Source organism: Elgaria multicarinata, chromosome 10 (genome assembly GCF_023053635.1).
Source record: "Elgaria multicarinata webbii isolate HBS135686 ecotype San Diego chromosome 10, rElgMul1.1.pri, whole genome shotgun sequence".
Taxonomy (NCBI): domain Eukaryota; kingdom Metazoa; phylum Chordata; class Lepidosauria; order Squamata; family Anguidae; genus Elgaria; species Elgaria multicarinata.
In genome coordinates this window covers 82029165-82052805 of record NC_086180.1, presented here as the reverse complement: position 1 = coordinate 82052805, position 23641 = coordinate 82029165, and the positions used below count along the sequence as shown (strand labels likewise).

Below are 23641 nucleotides of genomic sequence, written 5' to 3'. Positions count from 1 at the left end.
GCAGCTGGACAGGATTGTGTGCAAATGTATGTCACTTGAAACAGCACAAGCTGGTTCAAACATGCATGTTCATTAATCAATGGCTGCAAAATCAAGGGACAAATTGCATGCACAAATGGGCTTTCAGTATAGTTATGTCCCAGGACAAGGCCTGGCAGAACATGATGCGGTCATGTTACTGAAGTTAAGCAGGTGTGGGTCTAGTTACTAGCAGCATGGGAGACTGCTGGAGAACCCTATATAAGCCACCACCTTAAGTTCCCTGATGGAAGAAAGATTGGATTTAAATGTACTAAATTAATGTGCTACTGCCACAGATCATTATTTTCTCCCATCTCACCTCAAATGCAACGCTTTTTAATGGAGTTAGCTCATACATTTAATGTCAGGGATCAATTTCACAGCAATCAAGTGCAATGCCTTCCCCACTGGTATGTGGGAGATGCCAATTCTGGCATGCTTTAGGCACAAATTGAAGGCCCAGGAATTCCTTAGCTAATTGTGCAGTCCAGTCTGTTCGTTCATTATGGTACTGTGAGTCCTTGGTTTTTGTGCTTTTTTAACAATTGCTTTATATTAATGTATTTGAATATATTCTCCTTGTAAGCCATTTAGAGCAGTTGTTGTTGTTTTAAAAAAACCCACCCAGTATGGTAAATGGTATATAAATGTATATCTATATCATCATCATCATCCTTGACTGATTATGCATCGCTGATTGTGCACTATTGCACACTCCCTTCTCTCCTCTAAATCCCACTCCTGCCCAAGTGGCTTTGGTGTTTGTTTTTTAATGCATTGGAGCGTGGTTACTTATGTTAGTAAGTATCATATTATTTGCCCCTTATTTCATAGGCAGCTTCTACTAGAAGCAATTTCACTATCTATTAGCTGAGAACATTCTTGAGAGCAGTGCAGCTCTGCTCTGCTATAAGCTGAACCAAGAGAAAGCATCTATACCCAATTATTTATGTGAAAGCTCTATTTTGTGGGTGGTTGGGTGTGCTCGTCCTTTAAAAATATTACATTTCACTTTTCAGGAATAATAATTGCTCTTCTGCAAGCAAGAAAAGTATAAGTCTAGATTTCCTGTTGCAAATTTAGAAAGCCAATATGGCAACAGAGGGAAGAAAATTAGAATAAGACAGATCTGTTAATTACTTATCAGACAGTGTGATTTGCTCTGTTCTGCACTGATCAAAACTACTATGTGTAATATAATTCTATGTTTGGTTTCCTTTCCCACATGGGAGCAGACATATTAGATCATTAATTGCTAGATTGTTTCATCATTTGCCACACAAGAAATAAGAGGGAGCACTCAATGCTGCTTTGAAGGCCCAGATAAGAGCAATGACATGCTACCTAATATACCCTGGACAGGGTCATAAATGCAGAAAGAAGTGGACAAAGTATTTGATAGCTTTCAAATCTCTAATCCTTATGACTGAAAAGAAAGAGGAAAGGGAAATCAGTGTAAGAGACTTCCCCAACTCGGTGCCCTCCAGATGTTTGGAATTTGAATTTCCATCAGTCACAGCCTGCTTGGCCAATGGTCAAGAATGCTGGAAATTGTCGTTTAAGCCATCTGAATGGCATCAAGGCTGCTTAGGAAGAGATGAAGAATTGTAGGAGTAGGACGGAGGTTATTTCTGAGGGATCCACTTACTTCTTCTGATATGTGGAAATCTTAAGTTATCATAGAGATCCAGGCACAAAGATCATCTTCGCTCTACATTCCTCACTAATGGTAATTGTGAAGTTGTTTTCTTTGCTTGATAGGTCCAATAGATCTTCCGTCATTTCTTATGTTGTACGAAAGCTCTTGACCTCTCCGTGCTGATGCATCAAATGTTCTGTCTCAAGCATTTCACAAAGTTGCTGCTTTTGTTTTGTTTTCGGGACATTTTGCAGATTGCAGGTAAATATCCCATATAAGTTTTGGTATGTACATTACACAATACTTTTTTCTCATTAATTCATATGAGAAAACTTTAAGTACATTTTTGACCTGGAATATGGCCTTACGTTGTTCATTTCTCAAATAACTCTTTGCCCCAGTGATAGGACTTTAACTTAGGATTTTCTTCTTGTATACAATCCAGGTCATCTTGACAACTGTTCTTGAATGCGTTACCCAGAATTCATTGTGCTCCTGTATTGGTGTTTATGTGTCTTCCCTTTAATACAATTATTAAAGAGATAGGTTAGTGTTTTCTCAGTAACTTTCCCAGCAATTCCAATAAAGCAAAATCAGCTATTTCCTAAAAATGCAGGACTCAATTGAACTCAATTTATCTTACTTTTGAATAGACATACATAGGATTGTGCTTTTAGTTTAGTTATGTCCTTATGTTTTGTGTCTCTTGGAGGTACAGGATAAGGGGTTAAGCAGTGGACCAAAAAAGTCATTTAAGGAAAAGCTGACTGAGAAGAGAAAGACAGATGACACCAAGCCCGTGTTTTGGGATGCAGTTCCAGGCAACCAGTGTTTTTGATATCATCATCATCGTCACCATCACCATATAGAGTGCTTAAAAGGACCAGGCAATGGACAAAACTATAGCTTTTTGATTCTGGCCTAGATTTCTGAAGAACAATTAATGCATAGTATAGGCAATTGGATAAATTGGAAGATAATTCTTTTTTAAACATCTATCTTGAAACTAGGACTGCTTAAAGGATTTGTGGTCTTGCTTGTGACATACTAACCAATTCACAGCTTGCTTTTTTAATTATTTGTTGTTCCAGCATTTCAACAGAGGTGGCAATTTCAGGTTTCTAACAGTTTCTCTGAGCTATATATAACATGGGACAGACACACCATCTGTCTTAGGTTACTGTTTGGTAATCATCCTAAACCAAAATCCTGGTTGTACATAGATATTATCAGCACTGTGCCTTTTCAGAAATGAAATCACAGACTTGTTGAAAGCTCGTTATATCCCCACATTTAAACTAGGTGATCAAGACCTTCATAAATTACTTTGAACTTACATGAACCAAAAAAAGACTGTGATCTATAAAATTAGAAACTCACATAATTGCTAAAGAAAATGTGCAGATTTATCCAAGAGTATATTCCGATCATTGAAAGTAAATCCTATTGCGTTCAATGGAGCTTTCTCCCAAGTAAGCATGCACAGGCTATCCGCCTCAGTTCTAAATGCCTTTATCTTACTTTTGGCTCTAAATAACTTAGAATTCTCCATAAATCGAAGACATGGAAAGGGCAATGGGACCATCCATTCATGGAGGGGGAAAAAAACATTCCTTTATTCTTTTTAATGGAACATGTTCACATTTTGCCCTAAGAATGTAAAACTCCATATTTATAGTCTAACTACAAGCACTTATTATCAAGCATAAACAGTTATTTATTCATCTGTTTGTTAATGCATTTTGGGTTGTTGTTGTTTTTAAGAAAAAAATGTGTTATAGCCAAGGAAGGAGGAAAGCCGTTACTTTCCCCTGCTTTTTAAATTCGGTTGCCTCAATTTTCCCTATGTTTTTATTTTTAAATCGTAGAAGGTGAATATTCTTGAGATCTGTAGTAGAGGAAAATAATCTTCACCTATTTAATCTCTGCACACTCCCTTTTAGAATGCATCAGCAGAGCCAGTGAAAAATAGAGGCGGGGGGAAGTTGTCATCATTTTTGTTTTTTGGCAGAGAATAATTTTCTAAAATGAGAAGTGTCCCGACTAAGTCCTATCTACAAGTCACAGATTGTTACTTTAAAGCCCTGTTCCTGAGACTGTGGTCCTTTCCACACCTAAGGGTTATCCCAGGAAAATGGAGGGGTCGTCCCTGCCTGCTCCCAGGATCCTCTGTGTGGTCTTTGGATGCACAGGAACAATCCTGGGTTATAGGGCTGGTGTAGACATGCCCTGTGTTGTGTGCAAGCAGCTTACCCTAATTCACTATTACTATTCCTGGCACTGAAAGGAGGTTCCAGGACTGGGGTATTACTCCTTCTGATTTTAAACTGGGCTGTTTTGCCTCAAGCGCAGCTAAATAACCACCAAGATGTGAAGCTGTAGCTTCCTTATTTAAACTCTTCAGACTGAAGGTCCTAATGTGTCCATCAAAACGAAGGGAAAAGCAACTATTGTGCTAAACGCTCCATCATTCTGAAAGAGTTGGGTCAGTGTGGTGCTCTCCCCCCATTTATTAATTGCGAGTGTGTTGTAAGCCTGGTTCCAGTGAAGTGTACAGGAGGTGGGGTGGGGCAGGACATAGTCTTAGACAAATCCAAGCATTTGCTGTAACTACACAGTTCTAAAGTGCTGAATCCATTCTATCTACTGAAATCTCTGGGAAGAGAGAGACGGGGGGGGGGTGGGGAGAGATACGAAACGGTCTCCAAGCAGGAGGGGGCGGAGAACAGCCGCCAAGATCAAGCTACAGCAGCACAAAACCCAGCTGGATGCTCTTAACTGCAGTAAAAAGGGCATCAGATTTGGTGCTGCTTCTGGTGTCATTTCCTCCTTTTGTCCCTTGGTGGAGTAGTCGAGTTAAGTTTTTCCATGCTGTCAACCTGCTTAAACTCTTTGCTACTTCTGTCCTCTTCCGCAACACACACACACACACACACACACACACAAAATCTCATTTTTACTGTACTTAACCTTTTATTGTCTCGATCCACATGGACCCTTCCCCTTTCACTGGGAGAGTCTACCTGCAAGCGTGCATGGATGATCTACCTTAAAGCCTTAAAAAGAAAAAGAATCAAAATCTTTCTCACATTCCTCTCCCTCGCCCTTTTCCTGGATCTGTTTTTCTGAAATCTGAGACCCGAACAGTGTGATCCTATACATATCTACTACTCAGATGTAAGTCCCAGTTAAATGGGAATAGGATTGCCGCCTGATATGGCCAAATAATAACAACAACCCGTTTTGAGTTGGAAGGAACCAGCTGACCCTTACAGAGATTTCTCACTCCATTTAGAGCAGGAGGAGAGAAGGGCGGGGGATCAAACCGGTTAATAAATCGTTATATTGATTGACAGACATCACTCCGATCAAAAGGTATGACAGTAAAACTCAAGAAACTACCCAAGAGGGAATGTTACCCAGGGCTGCAGAGCAGCTCATGAAGAGGGAGCAACAAAGAAAAAACAAAGGGAATCCCCCACTTGGCGTAAAAACTGGGGGCGTCAAATACCTACGTCGGTCTTCCCTGGCGTATCAATTAGAAGTGGTCGGACCCCAACTCCCAGTCTTGATTCCCAAGGCGCCCCGAGATCTGCGGGGAAACGTCAGTGAAGGCTGGTGGCTCCGATGCCAGTGGGGCTGTGAATTCTCTCTGGGTTTCAGCCAGAACTTTAAAGGAGCTATTCAAGGCGCTGGATCCATTTTGGGGACTGGGTTCAGCAGCTTAGACCGCCCCTCGAGAGCGCCGACTGAAACGCAGAGGGGATCCACAGCCCCACTGACATTAAAGCCACCAGGGGTCTTTCCGAGCAGGGGAAAGGAGAGCAGAGCCTAACCGAGAGAGGATTCCTTTGTAAAAGGGAAAGTGGGGGCGGGCGGGAGTGATTGCGTCCCTGGCCTGGGACTGCTTCCCTCCCCCCTCCTCGCCGTACGTAGCCTCGGCACGTGCCATCAGAGCAGCGCGCCGCTTCCCATCCACCATGCAGCACACGTCGAGCCCATTTCCCACGCCGGCCTCCCGCGAGCCTGCCTGAGAGGGAGATAGGGGGCGGGCGGTGGAAGTGGGGGTGGATGAGTGGGGGTGGGGGGTGGCCGCCGCGTTACCTCTGCTCTCGGAGAGATGAACCAATCCAGTGTGAAGGGCGCTGCTGCACTCCCGAGCACGGAAGACAGAGTGAGAGAGGCGGCACGTGAAGAACACTCCGAGACGGAGAATTGGGGATGATGAGGGGGGTGGGCGGGGAGGGGGAGAGAGACTGAAGGGGGGATTTGAACGCCCCGCAAGAGATGGATTGTGGGAAGCACGCCCGGGAAGTCTAGAGGCCGGGGGGGGGGAAGGAGCAGAGAGATTTCCTGTAATTTGGGGGGGGGGCGCACATTGAGAATGAATGCTTGAGAAGCGATCGCAAGCGAAAGGCTAGGGAAGGCTGGAAAGACCGGAACTGCAAGGAAGACACCGGCAAGCGAAAGGATGCGGAGGCTGAAACCCCGGAGGAGGAGGAAAAGAGAGGGGGGCAAAGGAGATGAGAAAGCCGCGGGGGGGATTAATAAGGGGAGGGGGCGAAGCGGGAGCCAGCCAGCAACGCCTCTCCGCGTAACCGCTGCCGCCTTGCCATCCATGTCAACGGGACTCGCCCGCCGGCCTCCCAAGCCTACGCATGTTTACTCGGGAGGAAGGGAGCGGGCCGCGCTGACGCCCCAGTGAGGCGCGCGTAGGCTGGCAGCCGGGAAAGTTCCCGCCGGGTGGATGGGAGCCACAGCCGCCGGTTCCTACGATGGCACCGCAGAGCGGAGCGACGAGGACAGGGCTGGTTCTTAGTACGAGCGGGGCGATACCAGACAGCGCTGCCGCATTGGCCTTGCCGTCTTTTCCAGCTCGCCTTACCCAGAGGGGAGGGGAGAGCGGCGGGGGAGAGCCGCTCTGGCAGGCTGCGCCCTCCTTCCCGGGGATTGCTGCCGGCACGCCTGGAGCGGAGCAGGGGCGAGAGTCGTCCCGCCTCCGGAGGCGGCGCGCCCGGGCACCGGGAAGGGCGGAGGCGGCGCGAGACGGTCGCGGGTTGTTTTGCTGTTTTAAACGCAAAGTCCAGCTGCTCGGCAAATAGAGCGGAGATCTGGTCTTAATCCCACTTAACCCGCCGAGAAGCCGCCGTAGCTGCCAGCCTCCCCGCACCGGGACTGCGGCGATACGCACTGAGCCTGCGCCAAGTCGCGTTTTTCTCGCTGATGCTGCAGATAGAACCACACGCACGCACACGGCACACACACACGCGGCACACAGCCCGGCGTCTCCGGCGAGCTCCTGGGGAGGTGGAGCCTGAGCCGGCGGCTGGGCCAACCAGGGCAGGCGGTGGGAAGGCGCGAGCCAGCCGAGCGCCCGCAGCTGTTGCTGCCGCCCCAGCCGCGCCAGAAGGAGGGAGCCCTCGCGCCCCGGAGGAGCCGCCGCCGCCGCAGACAGAACAAGCGCGCTGGTCGGGGGGGGGGGGGGCTCCAGACTGCTCTCCGTCGCTTGCGAGAGCGCGGCGGGCCTTCTCCCGACGCTCAAACACACACACACACGTTCCTTCCCCGGCAATTCTCGCGCCCGTTCATGGGCTTTTGAATCAGGGTCGAGTTTCTCCTCCCTGCTGCTCAAAAGATGGGGGGGGGGGAGAGGGAGACGTATGTGTCTTCATGGCTCCGCTAAATGGGGCCAAAAGGAGGATTGGAACGATAAACGGGTTTCTTCTCCCCGCCCGCATTCCCCTCTCTCTCCCCCCCCACACACACTCGGGTTCTGGCTCGCCCCCCCCCTCCACCTCAGCCAGCTGCCTCGTTGTGTCTGCTCCCTCTCAGGTTCTGTCTCTCTCCCACACCCCCAGTCCCTCCCCAGCGCCTACTGTGTGCTGAGGAGCAAGAGCAGGTCGGGTAGCAGAGAAACAAGGAGGTAGGGGGAAGGGGGTTGTGGCTGGAAGCCGGAATCCTCCGCCCCCTATCCCCCTCCCCCTCCCCCCAAAAAAAGGAAGAGCGAAGGCATGCGAACGCCACGGGCGATTAAGTGCTCCAAAGTCAAAAGAAGGAGAAAGTAGTCAACGAGGGTCGCGGGAATAAACAAAAGTGGATGGAGTTAGCGTGAAAGTTGATTCCCGACCACTTGGGTAGGCGACGCGACGTTTTCTCAGCAGTCACTGGAGCAGCTCGGAGGAAATAAATCTGCCAACTCTCTCTCTCTCTCTCTCTCTCTCTCTCTCTCTCTCTCTCTCACACACACACACACACACACACACACACACACAGAGTCTCTTTCTGTCTTTGTGTGGGAAGGGGGCGAGTAAAGGGGGAGATTCATCTCTCCAAGGAAGTCACCCTAAACGTGATGAAGGAAAGGGAGACCGATCCTGCGCCGGGGATCTACGGCGGACCAGAGGCTGGAGCTTCCCCGTCTCTTGTCCCCAAAGCACAAGTCTTCTGGCTCCCCCCCCCCTGGAGTTTGGATCTTGCTCCAGTCTCTGCAACTCCCCATCTGCCTGCCTACTGCCATAAGTCCCCCCAAATCACCAAGCGAAAAGTTAAGCACACGAGCCTGGTCCCTCACTCGCCCGCAGCCACACGCCGTATGCAAAGCGACCACGCGATCCCTCCTCTCCACAAGCGCCGCTACCCCGATCCCGACCCCCCAAATCTGTCCCCTTTCCAGCTTCTGAAGGAAAGGGGGTGGGCGGTGCTGGAAGGGTCACCACGATCCCGGCTAGTCGGATCAAGAAATGAAACAAAAATCACCCTTGGCTTTTAAACCTCACTTAACATCGACGAGGGGGGCTGGGCTTTTCTTTTGCGGGTGGGGGCAGGGGAGAGAGAATCGGGGATTGGGACGAAGCCTAGAGCGATCCGCGGTCCGGTGTGAGCAGTGGGAGTGCGAGAACGAGGCTTGCTGGGGACGGCAGGGCTGGTGGCTTCCATCCCAAGTTGCCAGCCGCCGCCGCCGCGGCAGAGGGTGACTGCTGGGCTTCTCTGGCGTGCGGCGCTCGGAGGCTCCCAGCTTCGCCCCTCCTCTCTCTGCCTGCCTCTCGCTCTCGGTGTATGTAGTACACAGGCGGCTCTGCTGCAGGAGAGGCGGCGGCGGCGGCAGGGAAGAGCCACCGAGCGAGGCTTGCCGGCAGCTCCCCAAACACTTTGGGCAAAACTTGATGCTTCGCTGCCTTCTCTCCCTACCCGCGTTCCCGCGGCCGTTTGCGAAGCGTCACGCTCTCGCTTCCTTTTCTCCGCCGTGTGTGAGTGCCTCTGTGTGTGTGTGTGTGTGTGTGTGTGTGTGTGTGTGAGAGAGAGAGAGAGGAAGAGAGGGAGGGAGGGAGAGAGGAAGCCGAGCTCCCTGCACCAACCAGCCGCACTTGAGCGAGACGAGCCAGGAAAAAGGGGGCTTTACAAACAACCATAATTGCAGATCTCACCCGGAGTGGCGGTGCAGTTCAGGGGGAAACGACCGACTCCGATCGTCTTTCCTTTGCAAACCACGACGCTTGAACGAATCAACCAACCAAACAAAAACCCATCGCACCGTTTGGACATATGTTATTTCTTTTTTCTTTTTTTTTCTTTTTCAAAAAACGAATAGACCCACCCCCACCGCCCCCTTCTTTTTCTTCTTCTTCTTCTTCTCCCATTCCCTAGATATGGATGCAATTCAGAATCGGTGGTGGTAATTCACGTGGGAAGACAATCCAGTTACATCTCTTCTGTTTCTCACCCACCCCCTTCGGCTTCGGATATATATATATATATATATGAACGAGGGGGCAGCCCTAGGAAGAATAATCGCCTTTGGACACACACACGCCCCACAGGAAATCTTCGTGCTAACCTTTGAACTGGGGGAGGGGGGGCCTGAAGTTTAGAGCTGGTTTACCTGCATTGGGACGGCAAGGAAGAAGCCAGTGAACGAGCGAGCGAGCGGGCGAGCGAGCGACTGCAATCTCATTTGTGAATCGTTCTCAGTGCTGCAGCCTCCGATTGCTCTAACACATGCAGTGTAAATGCAGGTAAGGCACGCACACACACACACACGCACACGCGCACCAACTGCGGATGCAAAAGCAAACTTGGGGGACTGTGGTGTCGTATGTGTGTGTGCGCGCGCGACAGGGAAAGAGATCGGTGTGCGTTTCTCTCCATCCTTGTTACATTCTGGACGAACATCTCCTGCAGCTTTTGTCCCATGTTGCTCTGTGACTAATGACCTTGCGCAGAGTTCTCTTTTTTCAAAAAAAAGAAAAGGGAAAAAAAAGAGAGAACCCTCCTCTCCGGAGAAGGAACTGAACGTTGGAGGCGATCTCTAAAGATGGATTTGGGAGCTATCCTGAGAACCAGAGAGGATTTCTTGAGGACTGCTCTGTAAATACCAGGAAGGGAAGGGAACTCTTCCCAAAAACCTCTCGATCGATCGATATCTCTCGTCTATTTCACATCGCCGGAGATTGTTTTGTTCAGCTGGGGGCTATTTTTAGTCACCCCCCTTTCCGTCTACTGCTAAGAGGATTTGGAGGCTGCCGTGTCTTTTCGATCGTTCTTTCTTTTCGTTTTTTTTTTCCTTCCGCCGGACACCAGCGCTCTTTGAATGAAGCGATTGACATTCCCCCCCACCCCTTCCTCGGCGTGTGTATGCGGAGCGGGGGAGAGAAAAGAGCTAATTTCACGGCGGTAAGCGGCTACCAGCGAAAGAGCGAGGGAGGGAGGGAGGGAGGCAGAGAATTGGACTGGACTGGAGCAGAAAAGAAGGCGACTTGAGAGGGGGGGGTGTTGCATCAAACCTCTCATTGCCGCTGCTCTCGCTTTTCTTGCAAACCTTGCAAAGTGATTACAGTACCGTCGTAGGGGAAGGAGGAGGAGAAGGAGGAGGAGGAAGAGGCGGAACTCCCTCCCCCCCCCCCCCGCTATCTGCCGAGATGAATCTTTAAAAAAACAAAATACACTTGCCCCGTGAACTGTGAGTATAGAACAACTGCAAAAGGAAGGCGAGGAAGAAGAGGTGGGGAGAGCCGCCAACCCACCCCAGATCCCCCTCCCCTGTACCTATTGCACCAGATAGGATGAGAGCCGAAGTTTTGGCGAGAGCAGGAGGATTTTATAACTGATCTTCGCCACCACCAGACGCCAAACGTTTTCGCTTGGCTTGTCAAGGGGCGGTGGGGAGGGAGGGGGGGGCGTTTATTGGCGAGGGTGGGCCAAGGAAGCGGGCGGCGGTGCTGGTGCTGGTGGGTCTTTTATTGGGCGTTTGAGAAGATGTGGAAGATGCGGACGCTCGTGGGCTTTGTGCAGGGCTGCTGCTGCTGCTGCTGCTTCCTGCTGCTGCTGCCGCCTCCGCTCTGGGTCAGCCTGGCCGCGGCGAAGCAAGTGCTGAGGTACCGGCTGGCCGAGGAAGGACCCGCCGACATCCGCATCGGCAACGTGGCTTCGGACCTGGGCATCGTGACGGGCTCGGGCGAGGTGACGTTCAGCCTGGAGTCCGGCTCCGACTACCTGAAGATCGACAACATGACGGGCGAGCTGAGCACCACGGAGCGGCGCATCGACCGCGAGAAGCTGCCGCAGTGCCAGATGATCTTCGACGAGAACGAGTGCTTCTTGGACTTCGAGGTGTCGGTGATCGGGCCGTCGCAGAGCTGGGTGGACCTCTTCGAGGGCCGGGTCATCATCCTGGACATCAACGACAACACCCCCACCTTCCCCTCGCCGGTGCTCACCCTCACCGTCGAGGAGAACCGGCCGGTGGGCACCCTCTACCTGCTCCCCACCGCCACCGACCGGGACTTCGGCCGCAACGGCATCGAGCGCTACGAGCTGCTGCAGGAGCCCGGCAGCGACGGGAGCCGACGGGGCGGCAGCGGCTCGGCTTCGGCCGCCTCCGACAGCGCCCTCTACCCCGGGGGCGGCAAGCGGCGGCAGGAGGCCGACGGCGCGGCCCGGAGCAGCGTGTTTGAGCTGCAGGTGGCCGACACCCCCGACGGCGAGAAGCAGCCCCAGCTGATCGTCAAGGGGGCCCTGGACCGCGAGCAGCGGGACTCCTACGAGCTGAGCCTGCGGGTGCGGGACGGGGGGGACCCGGCGCGCTCCTCGCAGGCCATCCTGCGCGTGCTCATCACCGACGTGAACGACAACAGCCCCCGCTTCGAGAAGAGCGTCTACGAGGCCGACCTGGCCGAGAACAGCGTCCCCGGCACGCCCATCCTGCAGCTGCGGGCCGCCGACGCCGACGTGGGGGTCAACGGGCAGATCGAGTACGTCTTCGGGGCGGCCACGGAGTCGGTGCGGCGCCTGCTGCGGCTGGACGAGGCCTCGGGCTGGCTCAGCGTCCTGCACCGCATCGACCGCGAGGAGGTGAACCAGCTGCGCTTCTCCGTCATGGCCCGGGACCGCGGGCAGCCGCCCAAGAACGACAAAGCCACGGTGGTGCTCAACATCCGCGACGAGAACGACAACGTGCCCACCATCGACATCCGCAAGATCGGGCGCATCCCGCTGCGCGACGGGGTGGCCAGCGTGGCCGAGGACGTGCTGGTGGACACGCCCATCGCGCTGGTGCAGGTCTCGGACCGCGACCAGGGCGAGAACGGCGTGGTGACCTGCACCGTGGTGGGCGACGTGCCCTTCCAGCTCAAGCCGGCCAGCGAGGGCGAGGGCGAGCCCCAGAACAAGCGCAAGTACTTCCTGCACACCTCGGCGGCGCTGGACTACGAGGCCGTGCGGGACTACCACGTGGTCATCGTGGCCGTGGACTCGGGCAGCCCCAGCCTGTCCAGCAACAACTCGCTGCTGGTGCGGGTGGGCGACGCCAACGACAACCCGCCCGTCTTCGGCCAGCCCGTGCTGGAGGTCTCCTTCCCGGAGAACAACGCGCCGGGCGAGCGCGTGGCCACCGTGCTGGCCAGCGACGCCGACAGCGGCAAGAACGCCGAGCTGGCCTACGCCCTGGAGGCCTCGCCGCTCTCGGCCGACGCGCCCGGGGGGCTCTTCACCATCGACCCGGACTCGGGCGACGTGCGGGTGCAGGCCGTGCTGGACCGCGAGCAGCGCGACACCTACGAGTTCCTGGTGCGGGCGCGGGACAAGGGGCTGCCGCCCTTGGAGGGCTCCACCACGGTGGTGGTGCGCGTGGCCGACCGCAACGACAACGAGCCGCGCTTCATGCAGGACGTCTTCACCTTCTACGTCAAGGAGAACCTGCAGCCCAACAGCCCCGTGGGCATGGTGACGGTGATGGACGCCGACCAGGGGCGCAACGCCCAGCTCAGCCTGGCCATCCAGCCCGGCGGCCCCGGCGCCCCCGCCGCGGCCGGCATCTTCTCCATCGAGAACGACACGGGCACCATCTACTCCACCGTCTCGTTCGACCGCGAGCTGCAGACCAGCTACACCTTCCAGGTGAAGGCGGTGGACGGCGGCGAGCCGGCGCGCTCGGCCACGGCCACCGTCTCGCTCTTCGTCATGGACGAGAACGACAACGCGCCCGCCGTCAGCGCGCCGGCCAACAGCTCGTACACGGTGCTGCCGCCCTCGAGCCACGTGCGCTCGGTGGTGGCCACGGTGGCGGCCCGCGACGCCGACGCGGGCCAGAACGCCGAGCTGAGCTTCAGCCTGGTGGGCGGCAACCCCTTCCGCCTCTTCGAGATCGACCCCTCGAGCGGCGTGGTGTCGCTGGTGGGCAAGCTGGCGCCCAAGCACCACGGCCTGCACCGGCTGGTGGTGCAGGTCAACGACAGCGGGCAGCCGCCCCAGTCCACCACGGCGCTGCTGCACGTCTTCGTCAACGAGAGCCTGGCCAACGCCACGCTGGTGGAGGGCCAGGTGGCGCGCAGCCTGCACACGCCGCTGGGCCACGACATCGCCGGCGACCCCAGCTACGAGCTGGGCAAGCAGCGGCTCAGCATCGTGGTGGGCGTGGTGGCCGGCGTCATGACGGTGGTGCTGCTCATCCTGGTGGTGGTCATGGCCCGCTACTGCCGCTCCAAGGGCAAGCACGGCGGCTACGAGGCCGGCAAGAAGGACCACGAGGACTTCTTCACGCCCCAGCAGCACGACAAGGCCAAGAAGGACAAGAAGGGCAAGAAGGGCAAGAAGGCCGGCAAGCAGCCCCTCTACAGCAGCATCGTCACCGTCGAGGCCTCCAAGCCCAACGGGCAGCGCTACGACGGCGTCAACGAGAAACTCTCCGGGGACAGCCCCGCCATGAGCCGCTACCGCTCGGTCAACGGCGGCCCGGGCAGCCCGGACTTGGCCAGGCATTACAAATCCAGCTCCCCTTTGCCCACCGTCCAGCTCCACCCGCAGTCGCCCACCGCCGGGAAAAAACACCAGGCCGTGCAGGAACTGCCCCCGGCCAACACCTTCGTGGGCGCGGGGGACAACATCTCCATCGGCTCGGACCACTGCTCGGAGTACAGCTGTCAAGCCAGCAGCAAGTACAGCAAGCAGGTAAGCGGGGGGGGGGGGGCGCATGGTTGGACATGGAAGGAAGGATGAGAGGGGAGCCCACACGCCCCTTCCTCCCACCCCTCAAAACCTGCTCTCGGACCTGCACGCACAGCCTACAATCACTCCCCCTCAGGATCTCCCTTCAGGAAAAATAGCCCGTCAGGTGTATTTTTGGGCTTTGTGATTAAACCCAAAGTGGGGTGGGATGGGGTATGTACCCTTCTCAGCACTAAAGGGGACCAGAATGCCCACTCTACATTTTAAGGTGTTTGCAGGAATGCATCTACTTGTGAATAGGCTAAGATGGATGGGGTGTGTTAAGAGGAAACTGTTGATCTCAGTGAAGTGATCTTAAGGACACACACAGGCAGGCAGCTCCCCACACCCCCTTCAGCTACTGCTGCCCAGAGCCTGTCCTTCCCCAACAAGTCACTCTCAGGCACTTTAGAGCCTCTCCCATACAATTTGTCTGGAATAATGCCCATTTTAAGGAGCCAAGCTCTCAGTGCAGAACTGGCATGCATCCCCTCCCCCCCCAATTAACATTAACCCCCTGTTAATCTCAGGTGATCTTTACATACAGCCACACCTGCCAGGATTTCTTCCCATGCAAACGTAGGCAGGCAGCTACCACCACAGGTACACTTTTTGAAAGTTTATCCACAGTCACACTCAACAGGCACCAGACAGCTTTCTGCCCTCAGCCGCAGTATATCCAGTTTCCCCACAGTTCTTCCCATTACAGCTATGATGGTATCTCTCTCTCTCTCTCTCTCTCTCTTTCATACCTCCTTGCCATCTAGTCTAACCAGATCTACACTGGTTATTGGAAGGTATAAAATACCACAAAATATTCTGATTCACTAATTTGGATTAAGAACCATTTTGGAATAAGTATCATTTTAGAGAAACATAGTCACAATCCCTAGTAAAGATCAGAAGAGTTGGGACACGGCGGTGGTGGGAAATGAACCTTTTTCCCACTCTTGAAATACCCTGGTTATTAGTAGGCCAGAATGCTTAAAGTGCGAAGAGGAAACTATTTCAGTTCACTCTTCTTTGGACTATGGCCTCCCAGTGATAGGCAACACACATACAGACACACACAATAGAAAGAGAGTATTAGCAAGGAAGAAAGTTGGAGATATCGCCAACATCTAACACCCCTTTCTTTTCTCCCTGCCACATTTAGTCACACATCCAGTTTTGGCAGAAAGCCTCAGCTGGAGATAGACACATCTATTGTACCTACCCACAATTGCATGTGCATGTGTGAGTGTGCGCAAGGGGGATGGAGTGACACCATACAAACCACACAGAAACACATTCAAGGACTGCAAAGAGGCCAGCTTGACTGCACAAGCGACCCAATTCAGTTGCTTGGGGCAGCTGGTAACTTGAATGGCAGCAGTGAAGGAGCATGTGCTGTGTGAGAGTCCCACTCCAGCTTCCTCTGCAATAATGCACACGAGCCTGACATGCACTTCTCAGTCCATACCTGTAGAGTTTGTGGGGTGGCAAACTGTGGTGGGCTGGCCCTAAAGTTGGGTAGTTGGAATGTCTGTCCAGAACTACTGCTTGGGAAGAGTGGAGGTTGGTTGTGGTTATTTGTGGAGAACTTGATTATCCACAACTACTCCCCACTTTCTTCACAAGCATTAGCTACAGATAGACATCACGTGAAGTATGGCTGCTTGGCCCATTTTTTCAACAAGCGGTTACAGTGAGAAAGTCATTGGGGCACCCTTCTCTTTGCCATCACAGGCAGCCACTTAGGGAACTACAGACAGATAACAAGATCAGGCCTATCTGAGATTTCTGACTTAGCTTGTCTATGGCCTTAGCTAGACCTAAGGTTTATCCCGGGATTGTCCCGGGGTCATCCCTGTTCATGTAAATGACACACAGGGGATCCCAGGAGCAGGCAGGGACGACCCCGGGATGATCTCGGGATAAACCTTAGGTCTAGCTAAGGCCTATGTTTGCAAAGGGAAAATTCTGCCAGGTACAAGTTCTCCCACTGCTGCACCACTTTCATTGGGAAAGCAGCACCTGGCAATATCATCACATCAGTGAGATCTTTCCTGGGGCCTGGCCGAACAAGCACTGGGTGTACATTCCTTCACATATCACCCCCACAGGAAGTTGCTCATCCAGAACAAATGGGTCACCTACTGCCACTTTAATTATAGATGCAGCACAGCCTGCAAGCATCACCAGTGTAACAAAGCTGAAGAACCCTCATCACTTTTGATACATAACCCTTCACAGAACCAGATGGTAGCAAGTACAGCAAGACAGCAGAAGATCCTTGAGACAGAAGGGAGTTCTCCCCCACCCCCTTTCGCTTTGCTATCACTACCACTTTCACTCAAGGTTGCCAGAGAACATGGGCTGGGTCAAGGACTTAAACCCAAACCAATCAGTCATCAGTTCCCCTTTTTCAGTTTTTCAGAAGCAGTTAATCTTGGATAGAAAATAGTTCTGAGCCACTAGAGGTAGACACCCAGACAAAATCAGGCCCCTTAAAATCTGCTGCACCCTGACACCTTTCACATACACAGTTAAAGTATGCACAATTTTCTAGCATAACAAAGACCCAGGTTATTTTAATTAATTGGGTCATTCAGCTTTCTAGTGGTAAAATCTCCCAGTGTGATTGTCAAGCTACTGACACAATATATCAGTGTTAAATGCATTGACTCTAGTGGGACTAATGCAACCTACTACTAGAGATGTGAGATAAGAATCGGGCCCCTGCCTCAATCCAGATTTTCTTTATTGTTCTGAAGGATGTTAAAATGAAATGAGTTAAATCAGGTACATACTTCTACCTGTTCCTTGAGTTTGTGGCATTTCACTCAACAAACAAAAGTCAGCCCAACTTGTTTTGTGATACCTTCCTCCCAAGTTAAACCACTCTCAGATCAGGAGCTAACATAAGAGTAGACCACTCAAAATCTGCAACACCTTCACCTTGGGCTTAGAAGTAACACAAGGAACTGATTCTGCATCTGCTCCACCAAGATCAATGAAAAGGAGAGCTACTGTGAAATTTTCCACATTAAACTACTTACATGTAGCGGAGGATTATCATTTTCTGTGCCTTTAGTTCTGAGCTACAGTCATAGAACAGTCTCTTTTGTTTTGAATTAAGGTGATTTCTCTCTGCTTTTACCTTGTTGGGAGGTTGTATGCAAAGCAAACCATTTAACAGTTAGTTCTGTCAGAACCCAGCTAAGGTAAATATTGTGTTATCTCCAGCTGCATAGCACCTTGTATGGAATTCCATTATAGGGAAATGCATGCTGATGAATGCAAATACAATGGTCGGTCAGTGATGCAGACACTTTGACTAGTTTCACAAAAATAAGAAGACGTGTGTATCCTATTATGTGCTTAAATGTGCAAATGTGGTTTAAAAACCAATTTTACATTGTGAGTTCTGTTAGCTTACTCAGCTTGGACCTTTGTCATATGCAACTTGTTTTTTGCATTGTGCAGGAGGCAATAGAATATATTTTTGTGGAAGCAATTTGCATGCACTATTTATAGTTCATGCGGAATGGAAGCAGTTTTTGTGAAGAATTCGATATCCTGCCCCAACCCCAACCCCCATCAAAATAAGAATGGTTTGTGTATATACATATATAGAGCGGTTTCTGCTGTATATAAGTTTGCGTCGTAGAATATTTGATCTATGTTTTGTATTGGCACATTCCATTAGCACACTCCTAGAATGTGCTATTAACTGTGGTTTGGCATTGTCTGAAATTGTTTATTTATTTATTTATTTGCACACACAAAAACAAGTTTCCATCAATGACCACTTAAATTATGAGGAGAAAGGCAGAATGCCTTTTTAGTAGTAACTGTGGTAGAACATGGACTGGTCGCTACATTAATCGGATATTGATTGACTCTTGCTAAACGTTAATCTTCAAATAACGTTTGAAAAAGCATTGTTAATTTTGGGTCAAACGAGTCTATATAGATGATTCCTTGTGTGTGGAGAAACTTACTTGCATTATTGTATTATTGTACTAAAAGCAATTGCAAATTGTGTCAAATGTTATTCCAGAAACTATTTTTTAAATACAGAATATTAGTCCAGGCTATTGGAAAAAAGATACATATATCAGCTTTGCTTACAAGAAGAAAATTGGATGGAACTCTTCTTCTTCTTCTTCTTCTTCTTCTTCTTCTTCTTCTTATTATTATTATTATTATTATTATTATTATCATCATCCTCCTTTGGGTTCTTGAGTTGACTTTATGGAGAACCAGCACTCCACTGAGATAATGCTTGGTGTAGATTGATGCTTTGAATCTGGATATCATGGCTTTATAGCTTAATCCTTAACTTTACCTTTCTGGTCTTGAATGCTGTTTGAAAACGCACTGGCAAGTTGGCACTATTGTGTATAATAGTCTTGGTCAAATAACTTCATTAACATTGGAGTTGTAGTTTTCAGTGGCTTGATCCATAAAGGCAGTTGTAGGCATATGAAGAAATATGGATTGGGATTTATAGACAGACAGTGAGCATTTCCCAGAAAAACACCATTACCGTAAAGTGCAACACCTTGCAGAATAAAGCTACCATTGAATCAACTTGATTAACTTGATTCTCACTGACATTTTCTTATTTTGTCTGTTTTGCATAACAATGAGATGAACAGGTGGGGAGTTATATAAATAGTATGTGTGAACTTTTCAAACCTCAAAGAGTGGCATTTGAGCACTGACTGATTTATCAGTCGTAACGTTTACGTTTTCCCAAATGATATTAATGTGCTACCTATTGTCTCGGTGTGATGATCATTTCCCAAATATGGATTTAAGCATAGACTTTTTCACTTTTCTTAAAAAAAAAAAAGAATATTGGGCCAATTCTAGAAAAAGGGAATAGTTTTTTAGGTGACATTTATGCCTTACCGGGCCTATTCAGTCGAAAAGTAACATTTGTTTCATGGAGATGAGTGCAGTGCTCAAGAGACTGGTAGATTGCAAAGGGCAAAAGAAACAGTGCTTATGTTGAAGTGTCATGAATGAAAGTAAGATCCATTAATGTAATTAGAATCAGTAACTGATACAATTCAATGTCTGCAACATTGTTGTCAGGAAGTGCTGTGCCAGGTTAAAGGACTGTATTACTTGGTGAAGAGAGAGGAATGTGTATGTGAGATCTCACTGAGGTTCCGGTTCCCTTTCCCCCACTCTTTCAACAAAACAGCCTATAATTTATGTAGTCCTACTTACAGTACATGCCCACTATGACCCCAAATACATTGGCCCAGAAAGGTATTCACACCTAAGTTTTGTTGAAATCAGTGGGACAAATTAATTGTGACTGACTTTAGTCCCAGTGAGTTCAAAAGGGCTTAAGCATGAATACCTTTTCTGGATGGAGGGCATTCAATTTGGCAGTAGATTCTGTTTAATCAATGGGACTTGCTTCCCAAATTGTAACACAGAGGATTGGGAATGTTGGGAATGGGATACTTGGAGTTTAGAGCCATTGAAACCAATGGACCTTTCTGAAATAGAAGCATGGGTTTCGCAAGAGTGTTGAAAGCAAAGAAATACAGCACAGAACAATGAAAAATGCACAGCACAACCCTCTACGTACTGACTGAGATGTAAGCCCTACTGGGTTTATTAGGACTTACTTCCAGGTAAGTGTGTGGGATTGAAATTCTATGCTGACATCTAAAAGTGAAGAGTCTTCAGGCATTTTGAGTATGAGGTTCATGAATTGAGACCTGAGCTTTCAAACAACCTTGTAGCTAACTTCTCACCCACTAATAGGGCAACTAATAATTACTCCAGTCTGTCTTGCTATGGCTGGCAGTTTGCTCAATCCACAAATGTGTGCGCATACCAGATGATCTTTTTTTTGGGGGGTGAAGTTGTAATTTTTCAAAACGTATTAGCAAGGCAGCTTCAAAGTGTGATGTTCAAGGCACTTGAGCTCTGCAGTGTAATCCTATTCATATTTACTCAGAAGTAAGCCCCACTGTGTTCAGCGGGACTTTAAGTCTCTGGTGAGTGCACTTAGGATTTCAGCCTTCAGAGTGTGTCTATTTTTCAGAGGAAGCTGAACAAAACCAGAACCTTGCTGGAAGTGCTTGACATCTTGGTTATTTTTATTTGGCCTTCATAAAACGTCTAACCATACAGAGCATCAGATTCTTAAGTATCAATGTAAACAGGAGTTAGAAAATGCCTGTCACACAGCACCGTTTACAAATTTACGCAGGATTATGTGCACTCTTCTTTGCTTTTATAATTCAGTAGGGCACTGAAAATATACGAGGCATATTCTTCTAGTGTATTTCTTTCCTTGGATTTATTGAGAGGACTTGCAGGCGGTAACCTCTCCTACCTTTGTCTGAAAAATTGACTCATTCGAAGGTTTTTTAATTTGATTATCACCCTCACCCAATTTTCTTGCTGCTATATATGCAAACAATGAGAACCAATGGATAGGATGCTCCAGTCTTAATGTGTGTGGGTGTTCCCCCCCCCCCCCATTCCTCCCAAGAAATAGATGCCACCTTCAATTTGGTTAGAAAGAGCATCGTAGGACTTTATGAGCTGCATCATTTCTGCTCGGAATACATTGTTGCTTAGCTATTTTTTTTTTTTTTTATCTTTTATGAATGATCCAGACACTTTTGCTGTTTGGAAAACATCCTGCATATGGAAGGTGAATGTTATCATGTCTGCAGGGCTGCAGAGCTTCACCTCCATAACAGTGCAATTTGCCAAAATAATTTTCTTTTTAAGAATCTGCTTGGGATATTGTTCAGTTAGTTTGCTCAGCGTATTATATACCGAACAAGCTCTTGGAAGGCTGGGATGTTTTCAATATATGGCTATCCAATATGAGCAGTAATTGTATGGTAAAAACCCACACGCACACCCACACGACCATTTCCTCCATCAGTATGCATGTGGTACTCCTACTGCTGTTGAAGAAGCTAATGCCAGCATTAAAAGGATAATTGATCTTCAAAAGCAGAGTTTAACTTCTAGGCAAAGTCATCCTCCATGACAATATATCCTCATATATCTGTGTGGTGGGAGTAAGAATGAAAGCAAGAATTGCAAGACAGATTCATTTAAAAAAAAAATTGGTATGGACATCTGCGTTCACTTCTTGGGTGCATTTAAAGTACTAGTTTTAATTAACGATGAGACTAAAAAGGGCTTACTCCAAAAATGGCAGCTTTATGTAGTGTTTTTTTTTTTTATCAGGATTGAAATGCACTGATAATGGTTGGGGCACATTACATACCACGTGAACTGCTTTTCTAGCGTTATTTCCCACTTTTAATTCCGTATGATCCAAAATACCTCAACAGATGTCGTGTGTGGTACAAGGTATAAATACGTCAAAAGGATATTGTGTCACCATGATAGTATCATATCAATAATACAGAAGGTGTTGATCCATCCCCAGTTTATAGAGATACCCAAACTGAAGGCCAGGTCACCCTGACTAGGAGTGCCATTTTGCATTTCAGTGGAACAACATGGGTAGAGAATGTATCCCCCTCCCCAGATGTTGGTGGACTGCACTTCCTAACAGTCCTAGTCACTGGTAAGGGATGATGGGAATTGCTGTCCAATGATGTCTGATGGGCCATGTATTTCTCAACCTTGCAGTAGAGGGAGCTGTGTTGTCAATAGAAGCTGTTTTGCTTTTAAGCAAAGAATTTGATTGTATTTCTTTAATCAAAGCGATTTGTGCCTTTAACATGCAGACCAAGAGCACAATCCAGTCCATGCCCTATACATGACATTTGCCACAGGCTGCCCTTCCATGTGTGAAATTGGGTATGGCAAGAGAAGAGGCTGGTGGGAAGGAGTTGTGCATACAGCAATTCCATGTGTGGAATGGGGACGAGATGATTTGGCAGGGCGTTGGATCATTCCCGAAGTATTTTTGGTCCTATAGGATGTGCAATCCTATACACATTTCCTGAAAGTAAGTTCCATTCAACTCAATGCGACTAACTTCTGAATAGACAGGTATAGGATTGCATTGTTAATTATTTCTGATAAACCATGAGCGTGTAGGACCAGTGAGGCTTCAGAAATGTAGATGCTCATGAGAAATGCTGCACAAGATGATGGGCATTTGGTCAGATCCAGCAGGACCTAACTCTCTCACATTGCAATCAATGGGCCTTCAAAGTGCATAACTGTGGCCCAGTTTTTGAACTGTTCTGCTATACAACTACAACTAAGGCCGTAGCTAGACCTAGGGTTTATCCCAGGATTGTCCTGGGGTCAAACCTGTTCATCTAAGTGCCACACAGGGCATCCAGCGCTCAGGCAGGGACGAACCCGGGATGATCCTGGGATAAACCTTAGGTCTAGCTAATGGCCAAAGAGTGTCACCAGAAACAGGAAAATCGTGTTTGCCTACCATTGCTTTTCCACCCACGTGTATGTCCCTCATCACGTCCTCTTTTGAAAGAGGAATTAAACAACGTGCACATGGCCCATTCAGTGGGGCGTTTTGATCCCACTGCTTCTCCTGCACATAGCAGGAGAAAGCGGCAACTTCCATCTTTAAAAACAAATTGGACTTACTGGGGTGTTTTTTTTGTCATGTGACAATGTCATGAGAGGGACCCGTGAAAATCCATAGGTGCCCAGTAACAAGTGTGCAATAAAACACTTGTGTGATGGCACTCTAAATGTCTATCAATTATCCAGGATTGCGGAGAAATAAAGTTCAATGTGAATCCAACTTTGTATGCCCCACTGTATGTTCTCCTTACTCATTTCTCAATATCCTGCCCTGTCTGTTGATTCGTTTCCTTGTAAATTTTATGACAGACAATTCTGTGACTTGTAATAAAGTCTTGGCTGTTTTAAAGTTTGTCTCATAAAATGAAATGGGATCGTTTCACATGTACAGTTTTAAAAAACACGTTGCTTGTTGTTAGGTGTTTTTTGCATATTATGACAATAACTCAAGAAGCTAAAAGGTAGAGGCTTACACTGATGTGTGCTGCAATCCTATGGATATCTATTCAGAAGTGAATCCTATTGACTTCAATGGGAGTTACTCCATGGTAAGCGTGTGTAGGATTGCGGCCTTAGAATCTAATTTAGATCAAACGCTTGGATTTAGAATGCAAGAATGCTGTGGGCCTGATCCTTCCAACTGTACATTGCAGTCCTCATCTATGGACTCCTCTAATCCACATCACATTGGTTTGGTCAGTATTGCAGCATTGAGTGACACACAGTTTCTCATGTATTTATTTAGTTTACATATCATTCAGGCATTTCTACATAAAATCTCACTCTTTTACTGGTGCATTTGAAATGTGACACTGTGGTTGGTTGATTTCATGACACACACATTATTGGCTTGCAGAACTTGCTGCTGTTAGTTATTTCCTTTTATCCTTTTTTTTAAAAAAATTGTAATAGTAACATTTTATGTAACGGTTACTAATCCCACTGAATTCTTGAATGCATTTGTAATTCTTTGGGAATTATACCAGGATTCTA

The 23641-nt window shown here is 49.0% G+C and overlaps 1 protein-coding gene and 1 long non-coding RNA gene across 5 annotated transcripts in view; one reads left to right on the top strand and one right to left on the bottom strand.

The window, feature by feature from the left end:
- Positions 1–4613: 4613 nt before the first annotated feature.
- LOC134404962 (uncharacterized) lies at positions 4614–5865 on the bottom strand. The gene is made up of 2 exons (XR_010025919.1): positions 5765–5865; positions 4614–4716 (listed from the first exon to the last, which is right to left on the bottom strand). It is a non-coding gene; the product is annotated as an uncharacterized LOC134404962 (long non-coding RNA).
- Positions 5866–10882: 5017 nt separating this feature from the next.
- Positions 10883–23641, top strand: part of PCDH7 (protocadherin 7) — a 461646-nt gene continuing 448887 nt past the window's right edge. For all 4 annotated transcript variants that reach the window (XM_063136149.1, XM_063136147.1, XM_063136150.1 and 1 more), the window contains exon 1: positions 10883–14101. In XM_063136149.1, coding sequence (XP_062992219.1) covers positions 10913–14101 — 3189 coding nt within the window. In that variant the 5' untranslated portion in view covers positions 10883–10912. The remainder of the gene's footprint in view (positions 14102–23641) is intronic.